General features: G+C 43.9%; 1 protein-coding gene across 1 annotated transcript in view; it reads right to left on the bottom strand.

Moving 5' to 3' along the window:
* The window catches only part of LOC146772545 (ceramide synthase 2-like), a 244,517-nt gene that overhangs the window by 144,401 nt on the left and 81,024 nt on the right, over positions 1–19,092 (bottom strand). The window contains exon 2 of the mRNA XM_085638549.1: positions 9,841–10,014. Within this exon, the coding sequence (XP_085494675.1) occupies positions 9,841–10,013 (173 nt within the window). The 5' untranslated portion in view covers position 10,014. The remainder of the gene's footprint in view (positions 1–9,840; positions 10,015–19,092) is intronic.

A 19,092-nucleotide genomic window follows, 5' to 3' on the forward strand; every position in this document is an offset into this window, starting at 1 on the left:
TCAATTTGATCTAATAAATAAGATATAAGAACTTTGAGCAACGGGAAACAAAGAAATTTAAAATTTCACCACTAATGAATGAGTCACCGAGAGCGTGGCAACAAATTTAAGGAACTCACTGCCGGCCACCATGCTACTGCTCAACAACCTTCTTTCTTTAATGAAATCCTTAAAAAAAGTTTTTCGGTTTCATCTAAAAAAAAAAAACCTCTAATGTCATGCTATATATGCAACAGTAGTGCTAGCAGATAAATAAATATAACAAACTTTAGCCCAAGCACCCTTCAGCTCTTAATTGTCAGATTTATATTTCTGTTTTTTTTGCCTTTCCCCCCTAAAAAACAGAACCTGCATTAGGATTTTCTGAACATATGCTATTGTTGTGGGTAAAAAATAAATTGGTTGACATTATGATTAGTTAAAAATTGCTTGATTTAATATTATATAATTCATTTATACGTTTCTACTCATGTCTGGTTATTATGTACTAAAAAGAATTAAGAAAAATACACACAAAAGTTCAAGGTCTGCAAAGGATTTATTTGTAAAAAATGCTGCCTTTCTCGTTTATACTGACTGTAACTCTCAAAATAATAATAATATAGATGCAATTGTTTCAATATTAATTATCTGTGAAATAAATGTTTCCAGCTATAAATATTTGTTCACGCCAGTTGTGCAGGATGTTCTAGTGTAGGGGACCACACATTTCTCCACAAAAGCATCAAATATGACTACTATTTCCTAGGTCGAGTGGCTCCAGGGACCCAAAGACGGTTCCTACTACTAGTTTGTAAACCGATTTGTGCACTGCACTTATTTTGACTAAATAAACAAATGAAAAGTGAATTGGTCAAAAGTTATTCTCAGGACATGCCTGCTAATTTAAAGTAAGTTATGCCTCAAATAGGAGTGGCTGCCACCTAGAACACCAGCACAAATTAAGCACTAGGTGTTTAGGACTGTCTTAAAGTTTTAAGGCTCATTGTGGATCTGACATTTGTCACTGGTATTAAAGAGGCCTTCACAGTGGCGCTGGCAGTAGCCAGTGACAAACCCAGTGGTACTTGGCACAAGATTATACATTTTCCAGCACCCGCTCTGTTTTTGGAGTGAGTTCATGAAAGGACACATTTAATCTCTAAATTAAATACAGCACTTTATATAATTGGAGGACAGGCCTGTGGATGCAGCTGAAACAGGCTGCTTTATTTGCTGCATTAAGGACTGCTGCAAAGAAATGTAAGAAAGTACTTTAAAATGGACGAAAATCATATTTTGAGAATCAGGCCCAGGATATCTATACATTGCTAGTTTACAAGCCTTAAATTCATGATTAAAGGACACCAGATCTGAAAATGTGGCTGGTTTGCTAGAATGTGGTATTATCACTTGCAATCCAAGACTTATTTACTGTGAAACACTTGAACAGCATCCCTTATACTCTGAACCGTTTGCCGTTATAACCCTACCGGACTACAGTTTATATGTGTGGGAAGTATCGCATGAACACTGTACTGTAAGACTCATCACAAGAGGTGCAGGAAAACCACAGAGATAAATCTGTATCCAGATTAACGGATTCCAGAGGAGAGGTACTTCCAGGATGCGGGATTACCAGACTATTACAAGCGAGGAATGAGGGATTATCAGGTAATCTGTGTTTCCGCACCCGCGTCATGGTTTCTCCAAGTTCAATGCCTTTTCCCTGGACACATTCCATCAGGTTTTACCTTACAAAATGTGTTGGCGGAAAGTCCCTTTGGTGCAGTATTTCCATAATTCTTGCAAATTCCTGCTTCTACCGGATTGCCATTTAAACCAGCCAAGCTTGGAGCTATGGCCCCGGTACTTTGAATGGGCTTAACGGCATTTACCCACTCAATTTACTTTCATATTTTCACTATACTAATTCACCACTAATCCTTCATGGGTTTCAGAGCAGCGTGCTACTCGCCGAAAAAACGATTTGACGCCTCGTCAGGGGTAGTAAGCGCGATATAAATGCAAATACAATACAATACCACAAGCGGTCCTCTTCCTGTATAGGAGGGTGTTTTCATAAACTCCCGGATAAAACCATTTATCTCTCCTATCACTTGTTGACTTATGCTGGCCTTTGACCCCGTGGAGTGCTCCATTGCCTTTTGACTAGGTTCGTGCTATTGAAATACTACAAACATACACACATAGTATAATACATTGGAGCTTATCAGCAGTACATGATATTAGGTATTGACAAAGCAAACAGGTCTATTGTGTCCAATCAGTAGATAAGTAAGCCTGATAACACAGACCTAAACTGTCGGGCAAGCACATGCTGTATGGCTCACTGTTCATTGGATCACCGGCCTACAGGGAAACCTGGAGTTATCCTAATAAACTGGACTTCTGAAGTGTGTTACGGCCAGTAAACTCCCAGTGCTGCTGGGAAGGTAAGGCAGCGGCCTTAGGTCCCAACTAATAGTGGTGCTAAAATAATGCAAAAGCCTGGAAAATCCCAAATCACTCTTTGCAGTGCATGGTGGTTACTCCAGGGCGCTAAAATAATGCAAAAGCCTGGAAAATCCCAAATCACTCTTTGCAGCGCATGGCGGTTACTCCAGGGCGCTAAAATAACGCAAAAGCCTGGAAAATCCAACATCACTCTTTGCAGCGCATGGGGGTACTCCAGCCGGTAAATTCCTATTTTGACCAAAGTGATTAAATTCATTGAATGGTTCAATGAGTATCCGTTACATGCCAGGCTACTCAGCTGGCATATATTGATGCCAGGAGGCATGCTCAACCACCACATGATGTTTGCAAACAGCTCTCATTTTAGAGGTTCGGGAACCATTCTTACAATAGCAAAATGTGGCCTAACGGCTAGAGCGGTCAACCTCGAAGCTGTGGTACCGGGTTAGATTCTCGGCAGAGACACTCAACATCCTGTGATTCTGAGCAAATAACTTAATCTCCCCATGCCTAAAAAAAGGGATGTGTCCGTCTGTAATGCAACTGGTGCTCATGTAAAGCGCTCTGATACCTTCGGGTCCAGTTCGCTCTATATAAAACACGTAAACTCCGCAAGAGAAGTCAGCATATAATAAGATGTATGAATTCAACTACCTTTAAATAGAAGCCCTTGGGAATCATAGACCTCGGAACAGGAAGGATGAAACTCAGAATGTGGCCTGACAGGTGAAACGTGGCTACAACCACTGCACTTCCAAGGTGAGATATGTTTACTGCTGTTAGCCCAGAAGACAACCCCACATGTTAATTCACCTCCTGCCATGATATGCATGCATACACTGGCTCCAAGGACCCGAACTGGGAGCTTCTCACTGGGTTAAAAAGAACACCCAGAGTTTGGTGATGGTAACATCACTGGTTAGCACCAAACACATTGCCTTTTTAGTATGCACTAAGTGGTCTGTATTATGATCAACATGGCACCTGCAGCAGAAACCCCACCAAACATTTGCAATTCACTCACTTCAGCGCGCTTGTCCCATATCAAATGTAAACAGTTCAGCTAGCCCTGAGATATATATATATATATATATATATATATATATATATATATATATATATATATATATATATATTTATTATCAAGCTTGTTATTTGCTTATCAGAAAAACACTACAGGGCAAGCTACACACAACTGAGCTCTTTGGAACATACCATTTTGTGCATGAGGTGAGTATTGTCAGGTCTTCACTACACCACTTGCATGTCGGAAACAAACTTCAACAGCCTTACAGATTAGAACATTTTAAGAATGACACCAGCCAACCATATATTTTTTTCAACATGTTACGTATGCATACAAATCAGCCAGTACACATAAAAAATAACAGTCAACCAGCACCTGCTTGTTTTTAAATTAAATTATTAATAATACAGTGGAAGAGCAGCTTTAGACAGTCATTAGCTCCCCAGAAAGTCCCAACCCTTCAGTTTTCTAAGCCAAAGTTGAAGCAGCCTGCATATCAGTAAAGCACACATACAAATCTATGTGCAGACTCATGTTAATACAGTCTCACCTCCCAACACAAACACGGTGTGTCTATAGGTTCTTCGGAGGGAGTATTCTCGCGTCACACTAAAATAATGAGAAAATAATTTGCATTTCTAAATTTTAATGTCAGAAAATCTAACGTCAGGCTACACGGACCCTCTCTCTTTCTCACTATTCAAGGTAGAGGAGGGTGAGGCCAACAAATTAACAGGGAGAGCTGAGCCAAGGGTCGGGCTCGGCTCTTAGAGCAGAGCCAAGGGTCGGGCTCGGCTCTTAGAGCCACGCCATGGGTCGGGCTCGGCTCTTAGAGCAGAGCCAAGGGTCGGGCTCGGCTCTTAGAGCCACGCCAAGGGTCGGGCTCGGCTCTTAGAGCCACGCCATGGGTCGGGCTCGACTCTTAGAGCAGAGCCAAGGGTCTGGCTCGGCTCTTAGAGCCACGCCAAGGGTCTGGCTCGGCTCTTAGAGCCACGCCAAGGGTCGGGCTCGGCTCTTAGAGCCACGCCAAGGGTCGGGCTCGGCTCTTAGAGCCACACCAAGGGTCGGGCTCGGCTCTTAGAGCGGAGCCAAGGGTCGGGCTCGGCTCTTAGAGCGGAGCCAAGGGTCGGGCTCGGCTCTTAGAGCCACGCCAAGGGTCTGGCTCGGCTCTAAGAGCAGAGCCAAGGGTCTGGCTCGGCTCTTAGAGCAGAGCCACGGGTCGGGGTCGGCTCTTAGAGCAGAGCCAAGGGTCTGGCTCGGCTCTTAGAGCCACACCAAGGGTCTGGCTCGGCTCTAAGAGCAGAGCCAAGGGTCGGGCTCGGCTCTTAGAGCAGAGCCAAGGGTCGGGCTCGGCCAGCCACGTCAAGGGTCGGGCTCGGCTCTTAGAGCCACGCCAATGGTCGGGCTCGGCTCTTAGAGCTGAGCCAAGGATCGGGCTCGGCTCTTAGAGCTGAGCCAAGGATCGGGCTCGGCTCTTAGAGCTGAGCCAAGGATCGGGCTCGGCTCTTAGAGCCACGCCAAGGGTCTGGAGAGCCAAGGGTCTGGCTCGGCTCTTAGAGCCACGCCAAGGGTCTGGCTCGGCTCTAAGAGCAGAGCCAAGGGTCTGGCTCGGCTCTTAGAGCCCGTGCAAGAGCCAAGCTCTGAAAATGTTTGCTACATAAATCATACAACAAACATCTTTAACATGTGGAAACTTTGACATTAATACATCACATTATAGCAATGTACCGAGAAATACTTCTTAAAAATGATAGTTTTTAAACATGAAACAGTAGAGACCTAAGAGGCGAGACAGCTGTCACGTAAACCCTGTTGGTGACCCAGATTATTATAGAGAAACATTATACTCTATTGAATAAAACACAACCGGTTTTTATATAACTGGTATTCTGAACTCACATATTTGAAAGTGTTTTCATATACAATGATGAAGAAAAAGAAGTTTTAGTAAAATAAAATATCAGTCTAAGATCACGCAATTTAAGCAGAGAAGCCGCAGTTTACCCAGGTTTTATGGGTACAAATCAGCCACTAAATGTGCATCTATTTGGCTTTCCTTTTTTATGATATTGATTTCTTTTCAGCTCTTTGTGCAGTTTTTATTTCGTGAAGGGAATTAGGGGCACTTTCCATGAGCACCATTTCCATTACACAAAGTCACATTCATTTTAATTTTGCTTTTTTAAACACAGGGAGATTTCAGTTATTTGCCCAGAATCACAGGTCGTTGAGTTGATGCCGAGACTCGAACCTGGTTCACCAGGTCTAAAGTCAGCAGGTCTGGCCCTAACGCCACATCCTGGGTAGAGAGGGTTGGAGGAAGGCACATGAAAGCTCGCTGGCATGGATTCAGGGTATGAAAGGGCTTCTAAAGGTCTTAAGTGTATCTACATAGGAACGCGCTTTACACCAGAAGGAGAACAGGCGGCCCTGCAAACAGCCTCCTACCCTCAAAGTCATACTTTCTCCTTCCAGAGGCTCCCATCAGGACTGTTACGGAAGAGCGGGGAGGATCCCATCAGGACTGTTATGGAAGAGCGGGGAGGATCCCATCAGGACTGTTACGGAAGAGCGGGGAGGATCCCATCAGGACTGTTATGGAAGAGCGGGGAGGATCCCATCAGGACTGTTATGGAAGAGCGGAGAGGATCCCATCAGGACTGTTATGGAAGAGCGGGGAGGATCCCATCAGGACTGTTATGGAAGAGCGGGTGTACTGCCCCTATAACCGCATGCACCGAAAAGCTTGGGGAGACTTTCATTTGATGGGCACTCCAGCCGAGGCCCTGCACGACTGGAAAGAGTAGGGTGCGCATGTGCGCACCCTAACAAGAACATAGTGTCTGACTATGCACGAATAAGTGACCTATATTTAGGATTTTGTAGGACCACTCTGACCATGGTGGGGGCCTGTGGTGAGCCTTATAGGAAATCTGCAATAACATATTTTCTTTCAATTCTTTTTATTCAACTTCTGCTCAATACAATTGGAACGTTTCACATCTACATTTTTGACTCAATACAAATAACCGTATTTTCCTTGTTTACAATGTACAATAATCTTCTCTAAAGGAATAGAGCAAGTGTCTGGATAAAGTACGCCTTTATACATTGCTGGCTAGTCTAACAAATCTCATTATATTTGCAATCTCGCTTCTCCAAGGTGTATGTTCAATAACCCATATAAGCTTCTCACAGACCCCAACAATTCTCACACTTTTTCGGGAACAAATTCAGACGGAAAGCAGAGTCAGTAGTGAGCCACAGGTCAAGCTCTTCCTTAGGAGCCAAAATACAGGTTTAATTACTCTAAATAAAGGCATTTTCAAATCTGTCAAGTCAGCATTTTATATTTTTTTAGGACTGTACTGAACGGCATCTATAAAAATGAAGACTTTCTGAACCTAAACGTAAACTTTCAGTAAAGATCACCCTCTTTCCCACAATGCCTTGATGACCTTGCAAAGAGTGAGTCAATAGATTTAAGTACCGCACATAAATATCTATAATCTAATATACATAGGTATGTAGTCATTATGTCCATATTTAAAAATAAATACAGGGAACTGTATGGTGTTTATCTTTAAAAATCTCTGCATTTGTCTGTAGACATCAGTAACAATAGAAAACTGAGAGCCTTAAATGTAATGCAGAAAAGTGCAAGGATTAAATTGGCAGCCTTGTTATTTGTTAAAGTAAAGGCAGAGCAGTGTGTTTAAATGGAACAATGAAAGATCTCTCTAACTTAACACTCAGAAGCCCAACCCCTCAGTAAAGATAACTGAATAAACAGAAAAACCATCAGATGAGTTGCCCTGTGGTGCCTGCTCCCCCATGCCAAGCTTTCGGTGGGACCGAGCTTCGAAATGCACCTTCAGCCTGTAGATAAACTCTTGATTGTTGAATCTAAACTACGGTTATACTGTTAGACGCGCAATTAAAATAATGCACATTTCGAACCACATGAATCCTCACGTGCAACCTGCTTGCAATCTCACCTTCCTTTGGCAGGTTGTTGCCTTTTTTCTTTCCAAAACTCAGACCTGAATTTGGAGGGCTGCAGTGTGTGTAAAGCCCCCAGGATGCGTAAAACAAGCATGTTCGAAAAGTACATCCTAGATTCATTTATAACTCTAGACTTAGAGGTTGAGTTGTAAGAGTTTCTTTGTGGACATCTTGCTGGAGTGAAAACCTAACTAGCATTGGCATAGCCAATAGGTCTCGCCTTTGGGACCTTTTAAGTGTTTAGCCATGCAACAGTTGCATAACTAAATACTTATAAGGTCCCAAAAGCGAGACCTATTGGCTAAGCTAAGCAGCCGCGAAAGTGATCGCGATCAAACATCAAAGCGGCCGCGAAAGTGAAAGTAATCGCGGTCAAGCGGGGCGCGCGCGCCCGCGCACATACGCTGTAGCTCTAGGCTGGCCTGGTAGCACTTTCTGGAGCCCTCTCAATAAATCTCGCCAGACCAGCGCATGCGCTGGGTCAGGCGAGACCTAAAAATGTGTGGGAATTCACATGCCACTACCAGGTTGTTTGTCAACCTGAAAGCATATGTAAATTTGCTCCTACCAGCCAAAAGCAGGGCAAATATCTAACCTGGGGACAACACACATTTTAAAAGGGGTGTCAGAGTCGAAGGTTCTCCACGGGGGGAAATATTTTCCCAATGGAGGCAAAAACAAGTGTTGCATGTGCCAATGGACAGTTAGGTATGTTTGATTTTCTTCCCGGTGGGCATTCTGTATGTATAGGTTAGTATAGGATTTGCACTTCGGAGTACTAGCGGGAATCTATGCCTATCTTCGTTTGTCTAAGAACTTCTACGACTCTTCGAGAGTCCCTAAGAAGTAGGAACTTTTCTCTAAACACAAGAATAACCCTACAGGAACAGATTTCTAACTTTCTCGGCAGATGCTTTGTTATTTGGACCCTGTGTGATGAGCACCTTCAGGGCACATTCACTGACAAAGGAAAGGACCCACTGGTTTCATGCAGGAGCCCTTTCTTTGCTGTACAGCCATGTCCTGCCTGTGCAGAAATGATGAAATAATGCGCCTGTGTCCTTCCCTCCTTCTATTCTTTTATGAAGCGGGACAAGTGGGTTTTTCAAAAGAGCGAAGTTGGCGAAAACTTCAAATTCAGTTACAAAGACTGATATTGAAAGCACTATTCATTTTAAAGACATGAATAAGATGTTGCGGAGGGCTCAATGTCAATGGGACACCTGCTTTCCAATCCTTTCCAATTCATTCTTACACAGTGCGTTAGTCTATTTGGATTAACTGAAGCACTCGGACTATGATTCCCGAAATGCATTTTTCAATGAAAGCCAAGGACTGGAACCAACGCTTAATTTGAGCCCGTGGGGTCCGGCGCTCCGCACCCGCACGTAATTGTCTACACCTGCACTTTTGACTGTCTAACACATGGTGGTGCTGTCTGTCTAAGTTAGAGATGAGCACAACGGCAGTTTATTTTTCTATATACATTGCAAATAACTTATACCTGCAGCCCAAGCCATTCTTATAGCTTTGGGGGCATGGAGTAGTCTGAATTGTCACACTTGTAACCGTGTGATGGTTAGTGGTTGTGTTGGTACTGACATTGGCAACGCTGGAAGAACCAACGTGTGGTGTGAGCTGCAGTGATCTCCTGACGAGGGCCCAGGCACGTATTTTTTTGACTAATGAAGCACTGGTGGTCCAGTGTCGGCATGGAACAACCTGGCACATCTACTGAAAACGAAGAACCTCTTCGCCGTACTGGTTTTGTTACATTTGTACGGTTCTTCCAAAGTGCCATCAGAATGACATTTGCGGTAAGTGATATAGCTGATCATGCACACATGTATTATGTAAGAAAAATAAATGTATTTGATCACAGAACCATAGCAGGCAGCCGGCCCGATGCAATTAGAGCGGTATTTCAACCCTTATTGGTTGGTTCTTCAGCCAATAGCATTTAGGAGATTGAAATACGCAGTATAAAGTTTCTTATCAGCAGTATGGGCATAAAAATTCCAGGATTCATCACAGATGTGCAGGATCTATGACTGAAAGTTTGTATGCAAGTCGATGTTTACCCAATGTCACAATCCGCTATAATGCACAGATACATACTATACGTTAAACTTATCCACATTATAACTTAAAATACAATGAATCTTGAAGAAACCCGTTCACACGGCTCATGATAAATGTGAAAGTTTGGTATTGTAAAGTCCATCCTGAACCTACATCAAACAGCTCTAGTCTGAACAGGTACATTGGTGCTGCAGTTTTGTGGTCTAGTGAATCAGGTAGAATGGAAAAAATCTGTAAATAGTAAAGAGGTAACATATGAAATATCTTACTTTTCAAAGACAAGACGAACACCAGTGAAGATCAACGCACAAGGGATTGCCAGCAGCAGGTCTCTGGGCTTCGGATAACGCACCTCTTCCGTTTCCTTCATGTCTTCCCATGACACGCCCGGCGGGAGCCAGTACTCCTGGCGCCAAAGCCACCTATCCAGGACCGACTCCATCCTAAAGGAAACAAACGAAAGAGCTCAGGACTCAAGGAAACGAGTTCAACCCAATGGTGCCGTAAAACTGGTCCTGATGTTGGGGTATCATGAACCGAGGACTCCAGGACACCATGACACAATGTTTCCAGAACAGACTGTCTCTAACTTATGCACTTGGAGTAACAGTTCTAGGTAACTTTAATTGAATACCAACAACCTCCAGCCTTAACACTAGCACAATGACCATCAAACACTGTAATTAGTCCATTATAACTACCCTGACCAAATTAACCTCACAGGTAGCGCAGTCACCCCATTACACCTCCAGTTTTTATTATATAAATGTGAGCTAGGTGCTCAACCTTGCTGGACGGTTGCATGTTGACATGGACAAAAAATGGATATTTGCTATTCAGGAAGAGAGACCGCTCCACCCCCCCCCACCACCACCCGAGCGTGGCATAAGAGCACAAGGTGAGGCTCTTAGGACAGTGGAGGGTGATTGCACTGTGGGATTTGATCGGAATCTGCACCAGCACTAGTGACACCACTAGGGGGGGCACTGGTGATGCGCCTCGTCGGAGCATTGGGCACTGTGAAACCAGAGGTCACTGGGTGAGGTAAAAATAATGGGTACAGGACAGCGAACATCACGCGAGTACAGGACAGTGTACATTATGGTGGTACATGACAATGTGCAGTAGGTGGAGAAGGATGATGTGCAGCAATGGGTACAAGGTAGTAGGAAACGAGGGTCAACATATTGATTTCCTCTTGTTATGCACAGACACCCTCAGACAACACTGGGTTTTCCAGCGGAAGTTTTTGATACACTCAGAAAATTAACCTCTACTTATAATGATAAAACTGAAACCACAACTCTCACAAAGAAAAGTTCAAGGATCAACTTACAGTGTGATACATGGTCCAATTGGTGTGCATGCACATGGAAGGATCAGAAAAATACACATATACACAGTTCCTCTTTTTGATGTTGACATGTTTTTGTTTTACTTTTTTTTTTGTTTTTAAGAGGGTGCTGCTTTTCCTTTTTCTGCGTCTTGCATTCGGATTAAAAGAAAATGATGTCTTGACCAAGAATCAATTTGTTAAGGGTGCCACTGCAATGACGAAACGCGGTAAGCAAATGAAGGTGCAAAAGGTTTGTGGAGCCTCTCAGGCCAAACTGTTTAGCAAAGAAATATAAGTTTTTCCTAGAGAATATTCAGAGGTTCTAGTAGGCAAGAGCTTCTCCCTTATGCTCTTTATTAGTAAAATCCAGAGCCCTTCCTAAAGAGAAAAAAACATTTGACGTTACATACCAAGGTGTTTCCCAACATATCTATTAGTGTGGCACATCAGCAAAAATTGCGGTCTGTGAAAGAACTTTAAATCCAGATTATTTCATTTTTGTTGATATTTTATTGCGGCACGGATATGAAGAGAACGTCCTAATTCCAAACGATACTTTTTTGTAGTTTTGTTTTTGGCTAGTGTGATTATCCAACTTTTAAAACAATCACCCTCGCTTTTACATATGCTGCTTGAAACTCTGCCCTGGTTGCTCTTTGCCTGTCTTGGTCACAACCTCCAAGCGTGCATGGTTAGCTGTTCCACAGATCACCATATTGGTTACAATAGCAGAGAGGGCCACAGTGACACCACCAGGAAACCCTCATAGTGAACCCCCTTCATAATTTATTGCACCGTAAGTTCCTACCCATCACTCACATGCTGGCTTTATTATGACCGGGTTGGGTACATGACAACCAGTGTCCATGCTCTGCTGGGGACCAGAGGCATTAGAGAACTCTCTTCTGAAACAGTGTCTTATGAGCTAGAGAGGCTGTCAAAGAAACCAATCAAGAAATGTGCAAGTGTTGAAGGCTGGTGCTACATTAAGGCCACTCTAAGCGGGTGCCTTATTTCACGCTCAAAACATTGGTCACAAAAGGGTGACATATTGCAACATAAACAAAACAAAAAAAAAGTTGCTTCTGCAAAATGGAGCAACTTTGTGGTGGTGTGGAGGCGGGACCCTGGTGTGGCTGCCTGCTGCCACACCGCCAAACTCATAATAAGGCCCAAAAAATTGCTCTACCATAGGGATGCTCATTGTTGATATACAGGGTGTGAATCCAAGCCATATTTTGAAGATGTCGGGCTGAGATGTATTTACATATGATGATTAAAAATGGAAATCCTTCAAACAGTCATTCACCTTGAAAATGTTGTATGATCAGAAAGTCACGGACAAAGGTTGGACTCCACTCTTAAAGTCAAAGATAGAAAAATAGTAAAGTCACCATCACCTGTGGTTTGACAGAGAATAAGGGTTTGTAGATTTTGACTAAAGCCGGTCCTGGCTTAAACTAAGAAGCCTGACTGACCAGTGTGGAGGATAGAAGTCAGTCTAAGGTGTCATTGCGATTTTGGCCAGAACTAAAAGTTTTGTTCTAGATCTGTAGTGTTCAAGAATGTTTTGGTTGGGGGGGGCACCATGGCCTTCTTCAGGGCATTTGAGATGCGCTATTTCTAGTGCGTGTTCCCTGGTCTTATTACAAATAGAGAAACAGAAATGGACTAGGTTGTTTGAATGGGCCAGTTAAAAATATAGGATCCTTTTTAAGCCCAAATTGGCCGTGGGTTTATATCTCAATCCCTCAAAATGTGAAAAGAGTAAATTGATGGTCCCTGGCCGAAACCTGGGAATTTGACTACCTTAAGCATAACTCAAGTATGCTAATGTTAGTCCAATTCATGTCATATTTTCAGTACATTTATAAGATTAAATTAACATGAACCCAAATGGAAATCATTTGCATAAACAACCGCTATAATCCTAATAATGGGGAACAACCTTTACAACGCAACTTTTACAACGCACTACACTTACAACGCATTTTTTACAACGCAAAATCCATTACAACGCATTCCATTACATCGCAGGACACTACAACGCATTTTTAAAAACTACCTTTACAACGCATTCCATTACAGCGCATACTACCTTTACAACGCATACCATTACAACGCATAATATTACACTACACTATCCAACACTTATCCTACTGTTGCACCCCCTGGAGTTAGAATAGTAATTTTTACCCCTATACTATCCAACACTTACCCTACTGTTGCACCCCCTGGAGTTAGAATAGTAATTTTTACCCCTATACTATCCAACACTTACCCTACTGTTGCACCCCCTGGAGTTAGAATAGTAATTTTTACCCCTACACTATCCAACACTTTCCCTACTGTTGCACCCCCTGGAGTTAGAATAGTAATTTTTACCCCTATACTATCCAACACTTACCCTACTGTTGCACCCCCTGGAGTTAGAATAGTCATTTTTATCCCTATACTATCCAACACTTACCCTACTGTTGCACCCCCTGGAGTTAGAAAAGTAATTTTTACCCCTATACTATCTAATACTTACCTTAAATGCAATTTAATATAATGCGTTGTAATGGTATGCATTGTAAAGGTAGTATGCGTTGTAATGGAATGCGTTGTAAAGGTAGTTTCTAAAAATGCGTTCTAGTGTCCTGAGATGTAATGGAATGCGTTGTAATGGATTTTGCGTTGTAAAAAATGCGTTGTAAAGGTATGCGTTGTAATAGCATGCGTTGTAACGTCATACATCCCCTAATAATATGTCATGAATCCAACACACTGGGAACGACGCTGGACTCCACTTATCTTCTCGTCACAGTAAGGTTCCCAAACTTCACCACAGTTTCCTAGGAAATTCTAGACAGTTTTGAATTAAATGTTCAGATGGTAGTTCAAAATCACAACTCTAACAGCGATGCAAGGCGCCTGCCCATTCTATAGGGAACTTCACTCATAATGAAATCTGCAGTCTACGACAGCATACACTGAACGTTTCAATTTCTCACTCATGAAGTTTCCCATATACATAAAGACGAACCTTATCCAGTCCAGGTTTTTTTTTCATATTCTGGTAGCTGTAGTCTATTTATTCCATGATAATGCAGGACTAAATGTCCTAGAATGCAAAGAAAATGTCTGGACTGGATCACCGTTTTATGCATAGACCTGGGAACCGTAAGAGTCCTACAACCACCACATTGTCATTGCAATGATGATATTCACCGAAAGCGGTCTGTCGCTGGCGGTATCACTGATGTTTAGACTTAACAATGAGTCTACTGTAACTCTCTTTTTTTTAGGGTTTATTGGAGTACACCTAATTGTCAATCAATCAATCAATCAGGATTTATAAAGCGCGGCTAATCACCATATAGGGTATCCAGGTGCTAATAAGTTTGCTATAGTTAACATCAACAAAACAGAGAAGAAAACATATTATTAAACGGCTGAGAGGAGAAGAGGTGTATTTCCTCTATGTAACTTTCCCTGACTCACTCCTAGTTAAACCACACTGCCACTCAAATAAAGAAAAATGCAAAACCTGCACACATGAGGGGTTCTGAAACGCCTGCCCATACCTGAATGCATTACACCCAATGGAGACCAGGCACTTGCGGAATGTTATACCATGGAGGGTGGACTGTGTCGGGATCATAGGTCAGGGGGGTGGGGACGAGGGTAGATCTGCTCCATCTATCTAATGAGGAAAGATCAGTTTCATTTTGGGCCGTGGTTGTCAGCAGTGGCCATCGGCACTCAGTCTTGGAATCCAGGATTTATTTTTCATCATCAGACTTCAACTCGGACTAAGTGAGAGAAAGGCAGAAAGAAAGAGGAATGGAAAGATAGAAAACAATGACAGAGTGAGAAAGCATAGATGAAAAGGAACCTGCAAGAGTGAGATAAAGGAACAGCAGATATATACCAGGCCTAAGACGAGACAATGCTCGGTCTTCTCCCCGGTGGTGGAAAATGACTTAGCCCAATCTGCTTTAATAGGCTCTATCCGAGCTTCGTTGACTGGAAGTAAGGGCTCCGACGACAAAGCAATCTAGTAAATCATCTTCATCAGGAGGTTGGCCTTCTTTTCCTCCATGGATAGAGGCACTTCTAGGACCTCCGTGGCTGTTTTATGAACTGAGATACAAGATGTCACTTCTGCAGACGGCAGCTCAAAAGGGCACTCAAATTCTACCTCAAGAGTGGTATCTACGCTGCTTGTCTTTTGAAGTGAGCAAAGAGGTAATGGGTATCCGGGGGGTGGATGTTCGACCTATGAAAATATATTACAAAAATCCAAATGTAAACACAAATGGTAAACTGTTGAAAAGAGAGGAATTGCATTGACTTACTAATAATAATGTTTGGGTTATAAATTGATGTTTTTGATATTGTTTACACGATGACGCAGACAGGCAATTGAAGAAATTGCATTAACATGGAAAATGTAGTCATTAGGTAATTAAGAATAATTTACAGCTAAAGAAACGTAACACAGGATTATCACAAATTATTATAATGGAAATTAAGACAATACTATGCACGAGACAAAGCATTAAAAACAAAATAAATGAGATAAAGAGACACAACATGCAGGGTGGTCAAAGAAAGAGGTATGACGTGGAATCAAAACGAGTCAACTTTGCATTCGGCAAACCAGACATTTGGCAGGATCCGTCGAGGGTTCTAGGGTGGGTGCCATGCTCCGGTCTTCTTTTGCTTCTATTGAACTAATCAGACGAACACACTGGGAATCAATGATTTGAAGGTGAAACGCGTAGGACTGGAGACGGTGTCCACAATCACCACGAGTGAGGAGCGGTGCAGCGGACTGATGACCGGACCAGGAAGGAAGACCAGAGACCGTTCTAAATTTGAGCCAGTGGTTGCGGGCGGGGCCCTCAGGCACTCATATTTCGGGACCAGCACTTATTTTCATATAATTGATGCGATGGCGGTATTATATTGCAATAGGGAAAGCGCTCCAGGATAATTTCACTCCAAATATCTATTCAGGATAAGTGTAGGGTGTGGTGCTAAAAGGGTAGATGAGAACCACCAAACTCTTCTAATAAACCGTGGCTAGCCACAGTCAACACATAAATGCAAAAACCCTAGCACACAACAAAGATATTAACACAGTGGTCGTCATATCCGAATTACAACGATCACACTTCTGAAAGAATCTTTTGATGCGAGACTTGTCCTTATTGGTTATCTTCACGGTCCTCTTTAATAGCCAAAACTGTGATTCGGTTAGAGAGCCAATGTCAAATGCCAACACTTGATATGACGAACACCGTGTTAATATCTTTGTTGTGTGCCAGGGTTTTTGTATTCAGCACTTATTTTCCCTTTTTTTCTCCTCCTCACAGTTTCACCCAGAGAATGAGAGAGAGAAACACAAAAAGATGAAATAAGTGGAAATCTAAAGATGGAAAAACAGTGAGAATGGGAGAAAGCAGGGATGAAAAGAGTCTGGAAGAGTGAGATAAAGCTGCCTGGAGGGTCTGGCGGTGGATGAGAGCGGCATAAAGTAGAACCAAGATTAACATCCTGGGAATTTGGTGCACCAACATTTAACAGCGCTGGCAACGAGCCTCTCAGCAAACCTTTGGGCACCAGCACGTATTATTTTACAAATTAAACTCTGGCCAGAGGCGCTTTAACAGACAATCAGCCCTGGAAAACTGCTGTAGCCTGAACAAAGGTCCACCCAGGGAGAAGGGCTGCTGTTTGTAAACAGGCCCACCCAGAGGACATAGGACTCCCCAGGGGTAGCATTTCTGCCTGGACACATGATAACTGAGGGAGGACCCCATCCCCAATGCAGAAGTACTGAAAACAGAGACACTCAGGGAGATATTCTGCCACGTGAACACAGGACCAAACAGGGAGACGTGGTGTTGCTTGAACTCATGACCACTCAGAGGAGTGCTGCTGCTGCCTGGGCACACAGTCACCCAGGGAAAGTGTGGCAAAAAGAACATCAGACAACACAGGATGAAGTTCTGCTGGACCACAGGACCACCCGGAGAGAAGTGCTGCTGCCTGGAGGACACATGACCACTCAGGGTGGGTTACTGCAACAAGAACACATGCCCACCCGGAGAGAAGTACTACTGCCTGAAAACAGGATCACTCAAGGAGGAGAGCTGCTGCTTGAACACAGGATCACCAAGGACTGACAGCTGCTGCTTGAACACAGGATCACCCATGATGGAGAGTTGCTGTCGTAACACAGGATCACGCAAGAAGGAGATCTGCTGCCTGAACACAGGATCACCCTGAAAGGAGAGCTGCTGCCTGAACACAGGATCACCCAAGAAGGAGAGCTGCTACCTGAACAAAGGACCACCCAGGAAGGAGGGCTGCTGCCTGAACAAAGGACCACCCAGGATGGAGAGCTGCTGCCTGAACACAGGATCACACAAGAAGGAGAGCTGCTGCCTGAACACAGGATCACCCAGTATGGAGAGCTGCTGCCTGAACGAAGGACCAACCAGGAAGGGAGCTGCTGCCTGAACACAAATCACCCAGGAAGGAGAGCTGGTGCCTGAACACAAGATCACCCAGGAAGGAGCTCTGCTGTCTGAACACAGGACCACCCGGAGAGAAGTGCTGCTGCCTGGAGGACACATGACCACTCAGGGTGGAGTACTGCAACAGGAACACATGACCACCCGTAGAGAAGTACTGCTCACTGAACACAGGATCACCCAGAAAGGAGATCTGCTGCCTGAACACAGGATCACCATGGATGGAGAGCTGTTGACTGAACAAAGGACCACCCAGGAAGGAAGCTGCTGCCTGAACATAGATAGCCATTACAAAAAATGGGGTTTTCCCAAAAAAATCAGGGACCTGGGAATTGAATTAATACAACAAACAATGGTCCTGACTCAATACTTAGCGAATCAGCAGTAGGTTGCCCCCCTCCTTTGTTGTCCTGAAGAAGACCCGCATGGTCAAGGCATCAAATTACCTTTGTACCCTAAGACGGGTCGAAACGTCGACACCCCCTCATAAATGAGCCTGGTACACGTCCCTCACCCAACGTGCTAAAATATGAATTGGATTCTGTATATAAAATTGTGACTGTATTCGTTGACACGTGACCAGGACACTTTGTACGGTGAATTGTAATACCGTGTATTTTGTTACTTATCTTAATTCTTTATTGCTCTCTGAAATTTCTCTTCCTACACATTCACTTCTCAGCACCCTTATCTTATGCACGTTCCCTCTGGAGCAACCATGCGCCGAACTTTATATAATCAAAAAATTGTTGTAAATGAATAAATATCGCTTAATCAAACAGTGGATGTTGTATCGCTTCATGGTGAAGTGTCAAAATTGAGTTTTTTGAGCTTTGCGAAATGTTATTTAGCTCTAAATTTAACAAAGAACTAACTGGATGACATACTGCCTGAACATAGAATCACCCAGAAGGGAGAGCTGCTGCCTGAACACAGGATCACCCAGAAGCGAGAGCTGCTGCCTGAACACAGGATCATGCAAGGACAAGAGCTGCTGCCTGAACACAGGATCACCCAGGAAGGAGCTCTGCTGCCTGAACACAGGATCACCCAGGACAGAGAGCTGCTGCCTGAACACAGGCTCACGCAAGGACGAGAGCTGCTGCCTGAACACAGGATCACCCAGGAAGGAGCTCTGCTGCCTGAACACAGGATCACCCAGACAGAGAGCTGCTGCCTGAACACAGGCTCACGCAAGGACGAGAGCTGCTGCCTGAACACAGAATTACCCAAGAAGTAGAGCTGCTGCCTAAACAGAGGATCACCCTGGATGGAGAGCTGCTGCCTGAACAAAGGACCACCCAGGACGGAGAGCTGCTGCCTGAACACAGGATCACGCAAGGACGAGAGCTGCTGCCTGAACACAGGATCATCCAAGAAGGAGAGCGGCTGCCTGAACAAAGGATCACAGAAAAAAAGGACTACCCAAGAAGGAGAGCTGCTGCCTGAACACAGGATCACGCAAGGGCGAGAGCTGCTGCCTGAACACAGGATCACCCAGGAAGGAGCTCTGCTGCCTGAACACAGGATCACCCAGGACAGAGGGCTGCTGCCTGAACAGAGGATCACCCAGGATGGAGAGCTGCTCCCTGAACCAAGGACCACCCAGGACGGAGAGCTGCTGCCTGAACACTGGATCATGCAAGGACGAGAGT

The sequence above is a fragment of the Triturus cristatus genome, chromosome 12 (assembly GCF_964204655.1).
Source record: "Triturus cristatus chromosome 12, aTriCri1.1, whole genome shotgun sequence".
Taxonomy (NCBI): domain Eukaryota; kingdom Metazoa; phylum Chordata; class Amphibia; order Caudata; family Salamandridae; genus Triturus; species Triturus cristatus.